The 13532-nt window shown below is 43.5% G+C and overlaps 1 protein-coding gene across 2 annotated transcripts in view; it reads right to left on the minus strand.

The window, feature by feature from the left end:
• Positions 1 to 13465, minus strand: part of PARP9 (poly(ADP-ribose) polymerase family member 9) — a 30921-nt gene extending 17456 nt beyond the window's left edge. Inside the window, exons 1-6 of one of the 2 annotated variants that reach the window (XM_082839857.1) lie at positions 13373 to 13465; positions 8235 to 8316; positions 7395 to 7428; positions 3854 to 4698; positions 1627 to 1854; positions 143 to 343 (exon numbers count right to left, since the gene is read on the minus strand). In XM_082839857.1, coding sequence (XP_082695983.1) covers positions 143 to 343; positions 1627 to 1854; positions 3854 to 4698; positions 7395 to 7428; positions 8235 to 8249 — 1323 coding nt within the window. In that variant the 5' untranslated portion in view covers positions 8250 to 8316; positions 13373 to 13465. The remainder of the gene's footprint in view (positions 1 to 142; positions 344 to 1626; positions 1855 to 3853; positions 4699 to 7394; positions 7429 to 8234; positions 8317 to 13372) is intronic. The other variant, XM_082839858.1, reaches the window with a different exon arrangement.
• Between the last annotated feature and the right edge of the window lie 67 nt (positions 13466 to 13532).

A 13532-nucleotide genomic window follows, 5' to 3' on the forward strand; every position in this document is an offset into this window, starting at 1 on the left:
TTAAATTTCACCAAGTTAGACCATCACCATGCTGTACAGCACTTAACAGGCCCCGTGTCTTACTCTGGAGATACTAAACAGATGTTGTTGAGTGAATGAATGAACAAACGAACTGAAGTACATTTCTAAGACATTAACTTACCTTATATAACTGCTGTTCTTTTGGGAAGATCACAAACTTTACAGTTAATTGTTGCAAATGGTGTCTGGCAAACATTAAAACTTCATTAAACATAATCTCTGCTGCTTCAGAGATTTCAGTCCCAAGGGCAGGAAAGGAAATGGAAGTTATATTTAGCTCAAGGCATTTTCCCAAGCATTTCTTCATTGCAGTTTCCAATGTCTGCAGGAAAAACACAAATTCAACATCAGCCTTGAGTCAAAAATAAGACTTCACTTACCCCTTAATCCTGCCTGTATTTTACAATGCCAGCCTCCACTATTCCTCAGGGCCATGTCCATCCCTCCTCAGAGGACAGGAAAGGTACCACTCCATAGGGGACCCATTATAGCTATAAGGTTAGATGATGAGAAATGAAAGGGCTCAGAAAGTGGTCCATTTTGTGCCATTCAGTACGTCTGAGCATCGTGATTTCCCTCAGTTTATGTAGCCTTCTCCCCAGGTTAGAGAGCCAACCTTCAGTTTATCCCCACTTACCTGCCACTTCTGGGTCAGAAGAGCTTTAATAAAAGGCTTTATTTAAAGCTCTAAATAAAGAGCTTTAATAAAAGGAGGTAAAGGTTAAAGTAAGTAAGCAACATTTATTTAATGTCATTAAGATCTGTTACATAATTTTTTTTTGGCAGATTTACACTTCCATCAATGTTTCAACATTCAAACTGAATACTAATGTAGGAAGGTTATCTAATAACCTTCCTACATTATACTAATATATATTATCCTAATTACATATACTAATTACACTAATATATATTAGTTATACTAATGTAGGAAGGTTTTACTAATGTAGTAAAAACTGAGGGGTAGAGAGTGACTGGAGGACCAATTTGGGATTTGAGGGCTCTCTAAACAAGAGAAGACCAGAAATGGAGACAAAATAAAGATAGACAAAGTTAGAAAAGGGGATTAAGTTTCCCTCTCTCCACTTGTCAGTAGGTTCCCCCTATTCTTTAATGCATGTAATTTACGTCCCTCAGTTGTAGAGTCAGGCAGAAAGCTAAGCTCCACCACAGGCACAGACGCCACAGGCGATAGATTTGACTGGAATGGTATTGGAAGGGAGATCCAGGTACTCCTGGAATTTAACAGATGGCAGGAGATATGGAGAGGCTGAATCCCAGGCCCACTAGTAAAAGGCCTACAGGGTCACTGGGTGCGCTGAGGTGAACAAGTGTGCAGACTGAGGGAGCCCTGATGTTTCTGTGTCTATTTGCGGTAGGTCCACTTAAAATTTAGACATGGGTTAGGTGATATTTTAAATTAAACTTCTTAAGATAACTTGTGACAGCAATACCTGTTTAGTATTTCAGGTATTCACAGGAGTACTAGAGAATGGGGATTATTCCACTTGACAATAACATTTCATGAATGTAATCACAGGATGGAAATTCAACAGACAACATAGACTCTGGAGATACAGAAAGATAAATTTATTTTGACCTTACCAGTTTTTGTTCAGAATATCCTGAAGGCCACAACACATGGTATACGTATTTGCAGGGCAATTTAAATCCTTTTGTGACCAGTACCAACTGGGAATCTAGTGGTGTCTTAGTCATATTTTGGCTAAATTCCCTTTCTATTTCATCTCCTGCTGCTTGTAGAATTGATTTTGACACAGATGTAGCTCTAAGACCACCATGTGTATATACAGAATTAACAATTACATTCGTCTGAAAAGGGAAAAAAATGAACAAGATTCAGTGTTAAATTACTTTTTTTTAAATGACTAATTTAAATCTTTATTTCCCTGAAGAGCTTTGAAAAATACATTTGAAAATCCTAAATCCACAGAAATATCACTTAATAATGGATATAAAATTTCCAAAGCGTGATCATTTGACTGCCATGAATCTGTCTGTCCTAGTCAGAAATTAGGTAAAGTATGTAGATGATACAAGTTTTATTGCAAACATCTGTCAGCCCCTTGCTGGCTTATACCCCCAATATCCCAGATTCACAGCATTCTCTATGATTTGTTTTAAGCTTTATCCATAAGTGGTTTCACTCTCTGCCCCACTGTCATCACTTTTTGCTGTTTCTATGTGAATTTTCATTTTGTCTTACAGAGTGAAAATAAAATTTCTCAGGCAGTTTCTATCCCCTAAAGTTTGTGTTTTTTAAGGTAAGTAGTACATGGTGAAAGAAAGCACAAATGGGACATAAAAGTCTTTGGTGGGAAATAGGCCTCCTTCTTGGTGGGGTCCCCAGATCCCCCAATTTATCCTGATGGCTTTGGCTCCCTTTGGGGGTAACCTCGGTACTTCTCATGGATGTTAATGAATGTGTCACTTTGAAAGTGAAATCAGAATTTGCAAGTCGGGGGCATTGGCATCCTTTACAAATTTTAAAGTTCCTTGTGTTGGCAATAATTAAATACAATAAAATTTTAGTTAAAGGGATAAGTTACTCAACCAGGATGTTTCCACTTTAATTTTAAATTGGCATATTAATGATTTATCAAATGAATATTTCATCTCATGGGGTCCCCGCAGTCTTCTTTCTAATTGTCTTGCAGGCAATAAATGGCATATTTTCACTTGTGATTAAGTCTATTTGATTGTGTCCATAGGAGAGTCAGATCCAGGGGAAAAATAGAGAATATAGCCTTATATTCTTTCTCTCTCTTCCTCTGTTGCAACCCTTGCTCCCTGCTGCCCCCTTCAGTTACTCATCGGTAATTTGTTGAACACCCAGTTGCATGCCCAGAGACCAGCCCCACGGCTACAGAGATGAACAAGCCACGATTTCCACCTTCGAGCTACTCCCTGCCTGGCAGAGAAGCTGCACTAATTCAGAAGTACCTAGGTTCAATGTTACCCTGACTCTCTCCCCTCCCTGTCAGGGTCCTCACCTTTGTGCCCTATGATCCCTGGCTAAATGCTACGTTACACTTTGTATCCTCCACAGCTCCTGGCACAGAGCCATATACTCAGAATACGATTTACAGCTCCGCTTAGGTCTCCTGACTGGTCCAGCCTACTACTTTTGATCTGTCAATTCCTCTGTATCTCTCTGATCCGTCATTCTAACCACCCAGGCCTCTTCTACTGCCAATTTAAAACTCACATCTTCTGAAGTAATCCTTCTTGATCTACTACACTCCACTCTTGTCACAAATGTATATACTCTTAAATATGAATTCACTTTGTATTAAGACTTTTTTGTTTATTATTGCTAGGTTGCTTTAGAAATGTTCAGATGGTTTGTCTCCCTAACGAAATTTTTCAAATAGAGAATCTTTTTACATAAAAAGAATAAAATAGATTTTAAGTTCCTCAGAATCAAAGATTGTTCTATTTCCTCATGGTGCCTAAGAATAATGGCAATAATAATTATAAATACTTACCACATGCCAAGTTTTATTCTAAGCAGTTTATGTGTATTGATTCCAACTCTAAGATATAAGTGCTATTATTATCCTTATTTTACGGATGAGGAAACTGAGGATCAAACGGTAAAGTAATTTGGTTCAGGTCACCCAGTTAGTAAGTGGCAAAGCTAGTATTGAAATCCAAATGGTCTGGCTATGAAATCCATACTCTTAACCTTACTTAAGAAGATGCTTTCTAAACCGTGTTTGAAATAGTATATGCTCAAAACATACTTGATAGGTAACAAACAGTTCAGGGATACCCTTTGGGAGTGCAAGAGAATAAAACAAAGACTTACTTCCTGCATTTCAATGTGGCCCTGGACAATCTGGAGAGTCAGGTTGTTCACAACCATAGTATTGAAAAGGTCGGTGGCTTCTTGACTCACCCGGGACCCCAGCTCGTTCCTCCCTAGGATGACTTCTGAAACGGTTTTAAAGGCAGCAACAGTAGGGTCCTCATTGCTTACCAGGTGAATTTCTTTCAAATTACTGGCTAGTTGCACGTTTTGGAAATAACACTTGATAGTTTCCACAATGACTTGTGTACACAAATCCAGAGGGAACTGGAAAATCCCAGAGCTCAGGGCTGGAATAGCTACTGTCTCAGTGCACCCATTACGATTGACAAAATCCAAAATATTTATAATGGCTCTACGCAGTTTATCGAAACATTCCTCTCTATCCATTAACCCCCACCGAGGCCCAACAGCATGGATAATGAGTTTGCAGGGAAGCTTCCCTGCTCCTGTGATAGCTATGTCACCAGTTGGAATTTTGCCATAAAAGGAAACATATCTTCTGCTCTCCTCTTGGATTTCAAGGCCGCCAGCTTTCACAAGGGCCTGGGCCAGGCCTCCCCCATGAATGAGGTCTTCATTGGCTGCATTCACCACAACGTCAACAACATGTCTGGTGAGGTCATCCTTCCAGACAGATAACTCTAGCCTGGGCACCAGCATTTTTCTGAAGACTTGTAGAGACTCACTGTTACCCTCCTGGGCTGGAGAAACTAGGGTAAAGATACAGCTAAATTTTTTCTGGAGGACTTCCCACAGCTGACTCTCATTATTTTTTAAAATTTTGAAGTCATTGTGATTAATGGAAATTTGCCGACTGTAGTTTTCTCTGAGATTATCAATCTCTGGAAAGGGAGAGAAGATAAAAAATAAAGAAATGAGCAAGCGTCCCTTTGAAAAGGATGTAATTCTACTTCACACCAGGAGACTGAGCTTCTTCTGTGCAAGAGGAAAGACAAGCTTCCTCTAGGCCCCTTACTGATTCTCCCTCTCACCTAGACCTGTAATTAGACCAAAGATATCCAAGAGTTTTCAATGGTAAGTCACCATAAAGTGCTTAGTCGTGTGCCCGGCATACAGTAAATATTCAATAAGTGGTAGCTACTATGATACAATGATGGTGGTTTAAAATTGTGCGTATCAGGGCTCATAGATTTAAAAAATCTACATAAAAATGGCAAGTGTGGGAAGACCCATGCTTAAGGCACAAGTATTAGAAAGGACTTACTTATGAGTCAAAAATATGTGGAGGTTTTATTCATAACTCATTAGCCTTTGTCAGTGTCTTGGCTTGGGTTCTCCTAGGAGCTGATTCTGAGGTGGAGGTTTGAGTGTAAGTTTATTTGGGAGGTTATCCCAGAAAACACCAGGGGTGTGGGATGGGAAGAGGAGAGTGGGAAAGTGAGACAGGGAAAGGAAAGAAATGAATAAAGGGGGTGTTACAAAGCAAATGAAGCTTTAACTCCACAGGGGGACAGTTTAGACCATGTGTCTCAGAATTATATCACCAGAGGGGTAAAGGAGCTGGGATATTTGTCCAGTTTTTATCAGTCATTGGTCGAGGATGCTCCTGGGGACATAGTCCAGCACATGGGCGGAGCACTGACGATATGACAGTAAACAATTCTCCACCATACTCTAGTTTTGTAGCGCGATTTTGGTGGAATTAAAACTGATTGGCTGAAAAAAAAAAAAAAAACTAGCTTTGTAAGGCACATAGTCCAAATAATAAAAGTTACGAAAATTAAAAAAAAAACAAAACTGATTGGCTGGGCTTCCCTGGTGGCACAGTGGTTGAGAGTCCGCCTGCCGATGCAGGGGACACAGGTTCGCGCCCCGGTCCGGGAAGATCCCACCTGCCGTGATGCGGCTGGGCCCGTGAGCCATGGCCGCTGAGCCTGTGCGTCCGGAGCCTGTGCTCCACAACGGGAGAAGCCACAACAGTGAGAGGCTCGCATACCACAAAAAAAAAAAAAAACTGATTGGCTAAAAATTATTTACTGCATGTGGCAGCAAGATGATGTGCTGCTCAGATCCCCCTTCAGTGAAGGGGGCAGTATGGTTAGCTGACAGCCTCCAGTTGTTAGCCCCTCAGGGCCCATCTCAGCCTTCCAACCCAGGTCACGCTATTCTCAGGGTGGCTCCCATCAATGGCTGAACAAAGCCATTGATGTCCAATGTGGGACTCCGCCAATGAGCAACCTCAGACTGGCAGAGCTTTTTTTTAAATTAATTAATTAATTAATTAATTTTTGGCTGCATTGGGTCTTAGTTGCTGCATGTGGGTTTTTCTCTAGTTGCGGTGAGCAGGGGTTACTCTTCGTTGTGGTACGCAGGCTTCTCACTGCAGTGGCTCCTTTTGTTGCAGAGCATGGGCTCTAGGCACACGGGCTTCAGTAGTTGTGGCTCGCGGGCTCTAGAGCGCAGGCTCAGTAGTTGTGGCGCACAGGCTTAGCTGCTCCACGGGTTCGAACCCGTGTCCCCTGGATTGGCAGGCGGATTCTCAACCACCGCACCACCAGGGAAGCCCGGACTGGCAGAGCTTCGCCAGGTTTACATTACAGTCTGATGGTTCCACCTGCCCAATCCAGTTTCTTCTCTTTTCCTTTTACCTTCTGCATTCCTAACTCCATCTCAGTTTCCGCATCATGGAGAACCCAACCTGTGCCAGTGTATTTCATGGGGTCTAAGGCATCATTATTATATGCCACTGAGAAAGGAAAAACGATGCCAACTAAACCTATCAGTGGGTAGAGAGTAGCCTTACTTCAGAGATGTGAAAAAAATGTGTGCCCTAAAACAGATTATAGTGTAGTAATTATTTTTTACTTCAATTCCCATTTCTAATCTGAGCCACCTAGAAAGACCTCTGGTGACCTCAATTACAATCACCTAAAAGCAGCAGCACATGAGTAGTCCGAGCCAACAGGCTTGTGCTTTGGTTGAAAATCTCAAGTGGGCCACCCAAGTTTAGGCAGCTTCCGTTTTGGCTCTTTTTTTTTTTTTTTTTTGGCGGTACGTGGGCCTCTAACTGCCATGGCCTCTCCCGTTGCGGAGCACAGGCTCCGGACGCACAGGCTCAGCGGCCATGGCTCACGGGCCCAGCCGCTCCGCAGCACGTGGGATCTTCCCGGACTGGGGCATGAACCCACGTCCCTTGCATCGGCAGGCGGACTCTCAACCACTGCGCCACCAGGGAAGCCCCCGTTTTGGCTCTTACAAGCCTTGTTGAGCAAGGAGACAATCAGTGGGTCACCTCTTATCAACAGTTTCAGTTCTAGGGCTGTGGTCAGAAGGGTCTCACATCTTGTGGGCAAAGGATAAGATCAACGGGAGCCCTAAGGGAACACATCTGCTGGTGCCACATTGCTTCCGAAGCAGTCCCCCTTCTGAGGCATATGCCCGGTCCCCACAAGGTCCTGCAGTCACGCACCTGAGCATCTGTGGGGGGAGATATTCTCCTCTGTATTCCCCTTTCTCCACTGAGGAAAGATATGAGCAAAGATTTTCTGAGACAAGAGTGGGAGTGAGGTGATCCTACCTGATTTCTCATTGTAAGCTGCTGCTCCGACACCCTGTGAAAAGTGAGAGTGGTTTAAAAAAAATTGAGACCGAATGATTTACAGATTACTGATAACAAATACCGCTTCATAAACACAAAGCAACAGAAACCTTCCTAAGAACACTGGGTTTGAGGGGGAAGGGGAACACGTTTGTTTGTTTAATCAGTGTGCCTGAGATACCTGAAATACTAAATGTTCCAGCCAACACTGACTCTACCCCGCTTCCCTAGAGGCCAATGCACTTTTAATTCTGGATGGGATGAGGGGCTGGAGATTACCACTTGAAAAGGCTCAAAGGTCACAGACCAAAATGACCCAAAACTCTCAGACAGGATCCAATCTCCAAAGGTTTGTGGGGTTTCTCTAGACAGAACAACATGGGGACATGAGCCTCATCAGCTACACCTCCCCATCTACCACTTTCAATTGCTTACTTCATGATACAAGCCTGAATGTGGAATTTTCAGGATAAACAAATGAGGTGCCTTTTCCCTAGTCCCTTATTTTTATTCCTCCTCCATCCTCCTCCTCCCTGCGTGCTGCAAAAGTAGAATTGTTGAATGAGTAGAGAGAATAAAAATGATACTGAGGCGACATTTTTTTAAAAATCACCCATCCTCATGTTGACTCTGTTGATTATACTAGCATATTCTGAGTCCCCATCTCTCGCATGGGGCAAAGAGAAAACTTTTACTGGGAGAGTAAAACCAAATAAGTATACCAGTTATAACTGAAGACCCCAGATTTTTTGCTGTTACAGGAAGAACTATTCACGGGCTGATCAAAGTTTATTACTTATATACATTTATGCTTTTTACCTTGGAAAAGTCCATCCTCCAGGTCTCTGGGGTCTTTCAATGTTTACTCTGTTTTGTCTTTCCCAAATGTGGCGGCCTCCTTCTAGGAATGAATAGGATGTAATATGATGAGCATCTTAGGGAATTTGGTGAGAATACACAACAGGAAGACTAAACAAGATTTCTGATCTTGAGTGACTTTTAATTTCACTTGGTGAAGATGCACACATTGCTTTTGCTGCTGTTGTTACTGTTTACCCTCTATCCTTTACAGAGAGATTCAAAGAAGGGAAATAACTGTATGGGCTGCAGCAGGGAAAGCTTTATGAGGAAGGTGAGGCTAGAGCCAGGCCTTAAAGGACGAAGCTGGCTTTTACATATTTAGAAGAGGATGATGATACCAAATGGTAAAACTAAGCACAGCATTCAAAGAGCAATGAGGAAAAAACCAGCCTATGGGTGAGTGAAGACCCCTGAAGGGTGTCCAAAGAGAGGGAACTGTGCTTATGCCTGTGGAGGACATACGTTCCTGAGTTTGTGATAAATATCTCTGATCGAATTAGAAAGGGGATTGTCTGGATAAAAATCAGAGACCGTGGGAAAACATATTTTAATAATTTTTCCTTCTAACAGGTAGGAATGAAAGACTGTGAATTTTGAGGAGAATAATAATAAAAATGCTTAAAGACACCATTGCCCACACTTGTTTCCACATAGTTGCCTCTAGGCCTCTGAAATGATTTCTGATGCCTCTACAATAGGAAAATTTTGTGCGACTCTCTACAGCATCAGAGCACCATCATTCTTTCTTTTTTTTTGGTAATATTTATTTATTTTATTTTTGGCTTTGTTGGTTCTTCATTGCTGCGCACAGGTTCTCTAGTTGCGGCCAGCAGTGGCTACTCTTCGTTGTGGTGCGCGGGCTTCTCAATGCAGTGGCTTCTCTTGTTGCGGAGCACGGGCTCTAGGCATCTGGGGTCAGTAGTTGTGGCTCGTGGGCTCTAGAGTGCAGGCTCAGTAGTTGTGGCTCACGGGCTTAGTTGCTCCGCAGCATGTGGGATCTTTCTGGACCAGGGCTCGAACCCGTGTGACCTGCATTGGCAGGAGGATTATTCTTACATGTCAGGAAAAGCTGCAAGTCCAAGTATAATCCAAAAATGCAGGGAGAAGACGCATTTTTGCCTCCAGAGGGCACTGCTGTTTTCACAAAAGAAGGAAAACTGCCGCATCTGCTCCCACTGTGGGCTTCCAGTGGGTTTTTCTTTAGATGATGTTGCACTTGTTTTCTTTTTTTCTCATTATTAATTTTTATTGGAGTATGGTTGCTTTACAATGTTGTGCTAGCCTCCACTGCACAACGGAATGAATCAGCCATACACATACAGATATCCCCTCCCTTTTGTACTTCCCTCCCATCTAGGTTACCACAGTATATTAGGTAGGGTTCCCTGTGCTATACAGTATGTTCCCAGAAACCGTCTATTTTATACATGGTATCAATAATGTATATGTGTCAATCCCAGTCTCCCAAGCCCTCCCTCCCCACCTCTTCCCCCCTTGGTATCCATACATTTGTTCTCTATGTCTATGTCTCTATTTCTGCTTTGCAAATAAGATCATCTATACCATTTTTCTAGATTCCACATATATGCTTTATGATACGATATTTGCTTTTCTCTTTCTGACTTAATTCATTCTGTATGACACTCTCTGGATCCATCCACGTCTCTACAAATGACCCAATTTTGTTCCTTTTTGTGGCTGAGTAATATTCCATTGTATATAGGTACCACATCTTCTTTTCCATTCCTCTGTTGATGGACATTTAGGTTGCTTCCATGTCCTGACTATTGTAAATAGTGCTGATATGAACATAGGGTGCATGTGTTGTTTTTGAATTATGGTTTTCTCTGGGTATACTCTTGTTCAGACCAGGCTTCAAGGGCTCTGGGATAGACTTGACAGTGGCGGATGACACTCTTTTAACCCCAAAGAAATTAAAAACAAGGAGCGTATTGTCCAAAACATTCAATCTCTTCTATTTTATTTTAACAACAATAGCAACAAAAGCCTTCCCAGCTTTCCATCACTGGTTCCTACTATGTTCCTTTCTCTTCATGGGCAGCATGAAGGAGCTGACTCTCCATCCACCTGTCTGCTCAGCCCACTGCAGTCTGACTCCCAGCTCATCCCCAGCCTCCTCTGAAACTGCTCGCAGTGTCTTCCACGTGGCTAACCCCAGTGGACTCTCTTCTGTCCTAATCTTTATTTGACCTCTCTCTATAGTTTCATTCTTCATTTCATTCTCTGATTCCTGAACCTCTGCTTTTTGGCTTCTCCTATACCATCTTCCCTTGGTTCTTTTGTTACCTCTCACTTTGCCTTTACAGACCTTTCCCCTGGATTCAGCCTCAGTCAACTGTCCCAGGATTTTGTCAAGAGGCACGTCTCAGCTCATTCTGTACACCCTCAAAGGGTGATCTCATCCACTCTCACGACTTCAACTCACCAGATGCAAATATGACTCCCACATCTGTATCTCTAGGCTCTCCTAAGTCTCACTTTTCAAGACTACCTGAACGTCCCATAGTCCCCTCAAACACAGCCTCTGCAAAACTGGACCCATAGTCTCCTCATTTCCACTCCCCGCACCGCTACCTACCCTCACCCAACCCCCTCCAAAATCCATGCTTTATCTCCTAGATTCCACAGCTTGGTAAATGATACACCATTCATCCACTCAAGTCAGAAATCTAGAATCTTCTCTTCTGTCCCATATTCAACTCATCACTGGGTCTTGTCCACCTAAATCACTTTCAGATACGGCCCTACCCTCCTTGCCCATTGTTACCATTTCACTTCAGGGCCTCAGGGCCCCTTGCCTGAGCTATGGCAATACATTCTTTTAAAACATTTAAATGTACTTAATTTTATGTTTTATTGTTTGAATTGTTCAAATTTTGAAAGTATAAAAGGCTCCCTCCTACTCCCCTCACTAAATTCCCTTCCCAGAGGCAATCACTGTTATTAGCTTCTCCTGTGTCCTTCCAGAAGCATTTTTACACAAAAGCATCTTTTTTTCCTCACAAAGAAGGCATTTATTTGAAAAGCACTCTCTGCTCAAAACCTTCAGCAGACTCCATCACCTGTGGTAAAGATCAAGCTCTTCAGCCTGGCATTCAAGGGTCTCTTTGCCATATCCGTTTCCCTGCCTCCCCATTACAAACCCAATGCTCCGGCGAAACTACAGTGCTGCGAAACTACTCGATGTTCTCCAAACTCTCTGGGTCTTTGCCTTCATGGGGAGGAAGCTCTGGGACTTCACCTTGGTCAGAGTGCTCTTCAGAGCCTGTGCCCATCCTCAAAATGCAGCATGTTATACACACTGTTCTGCATCTTCCCTTTTCCATTTAATGTATTCTAGAGATCTTTCCATGTTGGCACATAGAGAGGGTCTTCCTTCTTTCTACTGCTCATTGCATTCCATTGCATAGATGCACTATAAGTTATTCAACTGCCAGTACCCTCTTTTATGGACACAAGGAGTTTTTAATCTTTTTTTTTTTTTTTTTTTTTTTTGCGGTACGCGGGCCTCTCACTGCCGCGGCCCCTCCCGTCGCGGAGCACAGGCTCCGGACGCGCAGGCTCAGCGGCCATGGCTCGCGGGGGGGGGGGGGGGGGGGGCCCCAGCCGCTCCGCGGCACGTGGGATCCTCCCGGACCGGGGCACGAACCCGCTTCCCCGGCATCGGCAGGCGGACCCTGAACCACTGCGCCACCAGGGAAGCCCTCTAATCTTTTACTATTATAAAAAAGGCTGTAAAGAACAACTTAGTACATAGGTCACTTCACAGAGGTGCTAATCAATAAAAGGGACAAATTCCTAGAAGTGGAACTGCTGAATAGGGATGTATATGCAATCGTAATTCTGATAGCACTGCCAAATTGCTCTTCATAAAGACTCACCCATTTCCAGTCTTACCAGCCACGTGCAAAAAAACCTTACCTCTGGCCTCTCCACCTCCATTCATCCCTGCATGGAAATGTGTCCTTCACATGATTGTCAACACCAGCTTTCTAAAATGCACATCTGACATGTCACTCTCCTGCTTGCCCTGCCTACGAGCCTTCCATATCTCGTTAACCGATCTTGAAGACTTCTCACTGTCTAGAACTGTGCTGTCCAGTGTGGGTCATTAGCCACACGTAGCTCTTGAGCACTTGAAATGTGGCTAATCACAACGGAAAGGTGATGTAAATGTGAGATAAACACTGGATTGCAACGACTCAGGATGACAAAAAAGAATGTAAAATATGTCATTAATAAGTTTTTGATTACATGCCTAAATGGTTAAGTTAGGATATAGTGAGCTAAATAACATAAAATTAAAATTAATTTCACCTGTTTGTAATTTAAAAATTATAGCTACCAAAAATTTTAAAATTAATATGTAGCTCACATTATATTTGTATCGGACAGCACTGATCTAGACCCTTCCTCTGTCATCTCCCTTACTCATCACGGCTTCCCAAGGCCTCAGTGTCCCCTCTGTGCTTCAGATGCAGTGGTCTCTGTGCTTTTGATGCTCCCCATCCCTCCCTCTCCTTCTCTCTTTTAAGATTCTTCTTCAAACTTCCTATCAAGGCCTTCAAGAGATTTTGCTTTTTTAGTCACAAGTCTACCTCACCTTACCAGCAGGTGAGGTCAGGTGCCTCCCCTTTCACCTTTATTCCCTAGTACACAGGGCACAGCATGCAGTTCAGTATTGGCCAAATAGAGAAATGAGAGCAGAAAAGCCCCAAGAGCCAGTCTAAAGCATAGCGTTAGAGAAGGTAACATGTGATGTGTCACAACGCAGGTGAACAAATTCAAATTTTTAAAAAATGTAGGTAAGTTTAACCTGAATTCAGAATATGAATTACATTTCAGCTGCAAATAATAGTAACAACAGTAAGAGTTAAAAGGAATCAAAAACTCAGGAGAAACTTTCTTTGACTTGAGCATCTGCCCAGCCTCCATCCTCACCAGGGAAGGCTTGGCCCTGGGCGCGTCTCTCGACCGCTTCTCCCCGGCCCGTTCCCCGCCCGAGTCCGCAGGAGAGGAGACCCGGGCGCCTTGGCGCCCCACCGCCCCGGGAACAGGGGACGGGACCTACTCACCCGGCAGTCCGCGGCAGGGAGGGCAGCGAAGAGAGGAGCGGGTGCGGCTCTGCCGGGAACCGAGAGAGATCTCCGGGAAAGCGAAACTGAAACTTTGCGCTCCAGGGCGGCGGGGCCCGACGCACCCCTGCCAGTGCCCGGCACAGCGGCGTCGCCAGTC

The sequence above is a fragment of the Leucopleurus acutus genome (assembly GCF_964270905.1).
Source record: "Leucopleurus acutus genome assembly, chromosome: 5".
Lineage (NCBI taxonomy): Eukaryota > Metazoa > Chordata > Mammalia > Artiodactyla > Delphinidae > Leucopleurus > Leucopleurus acutus.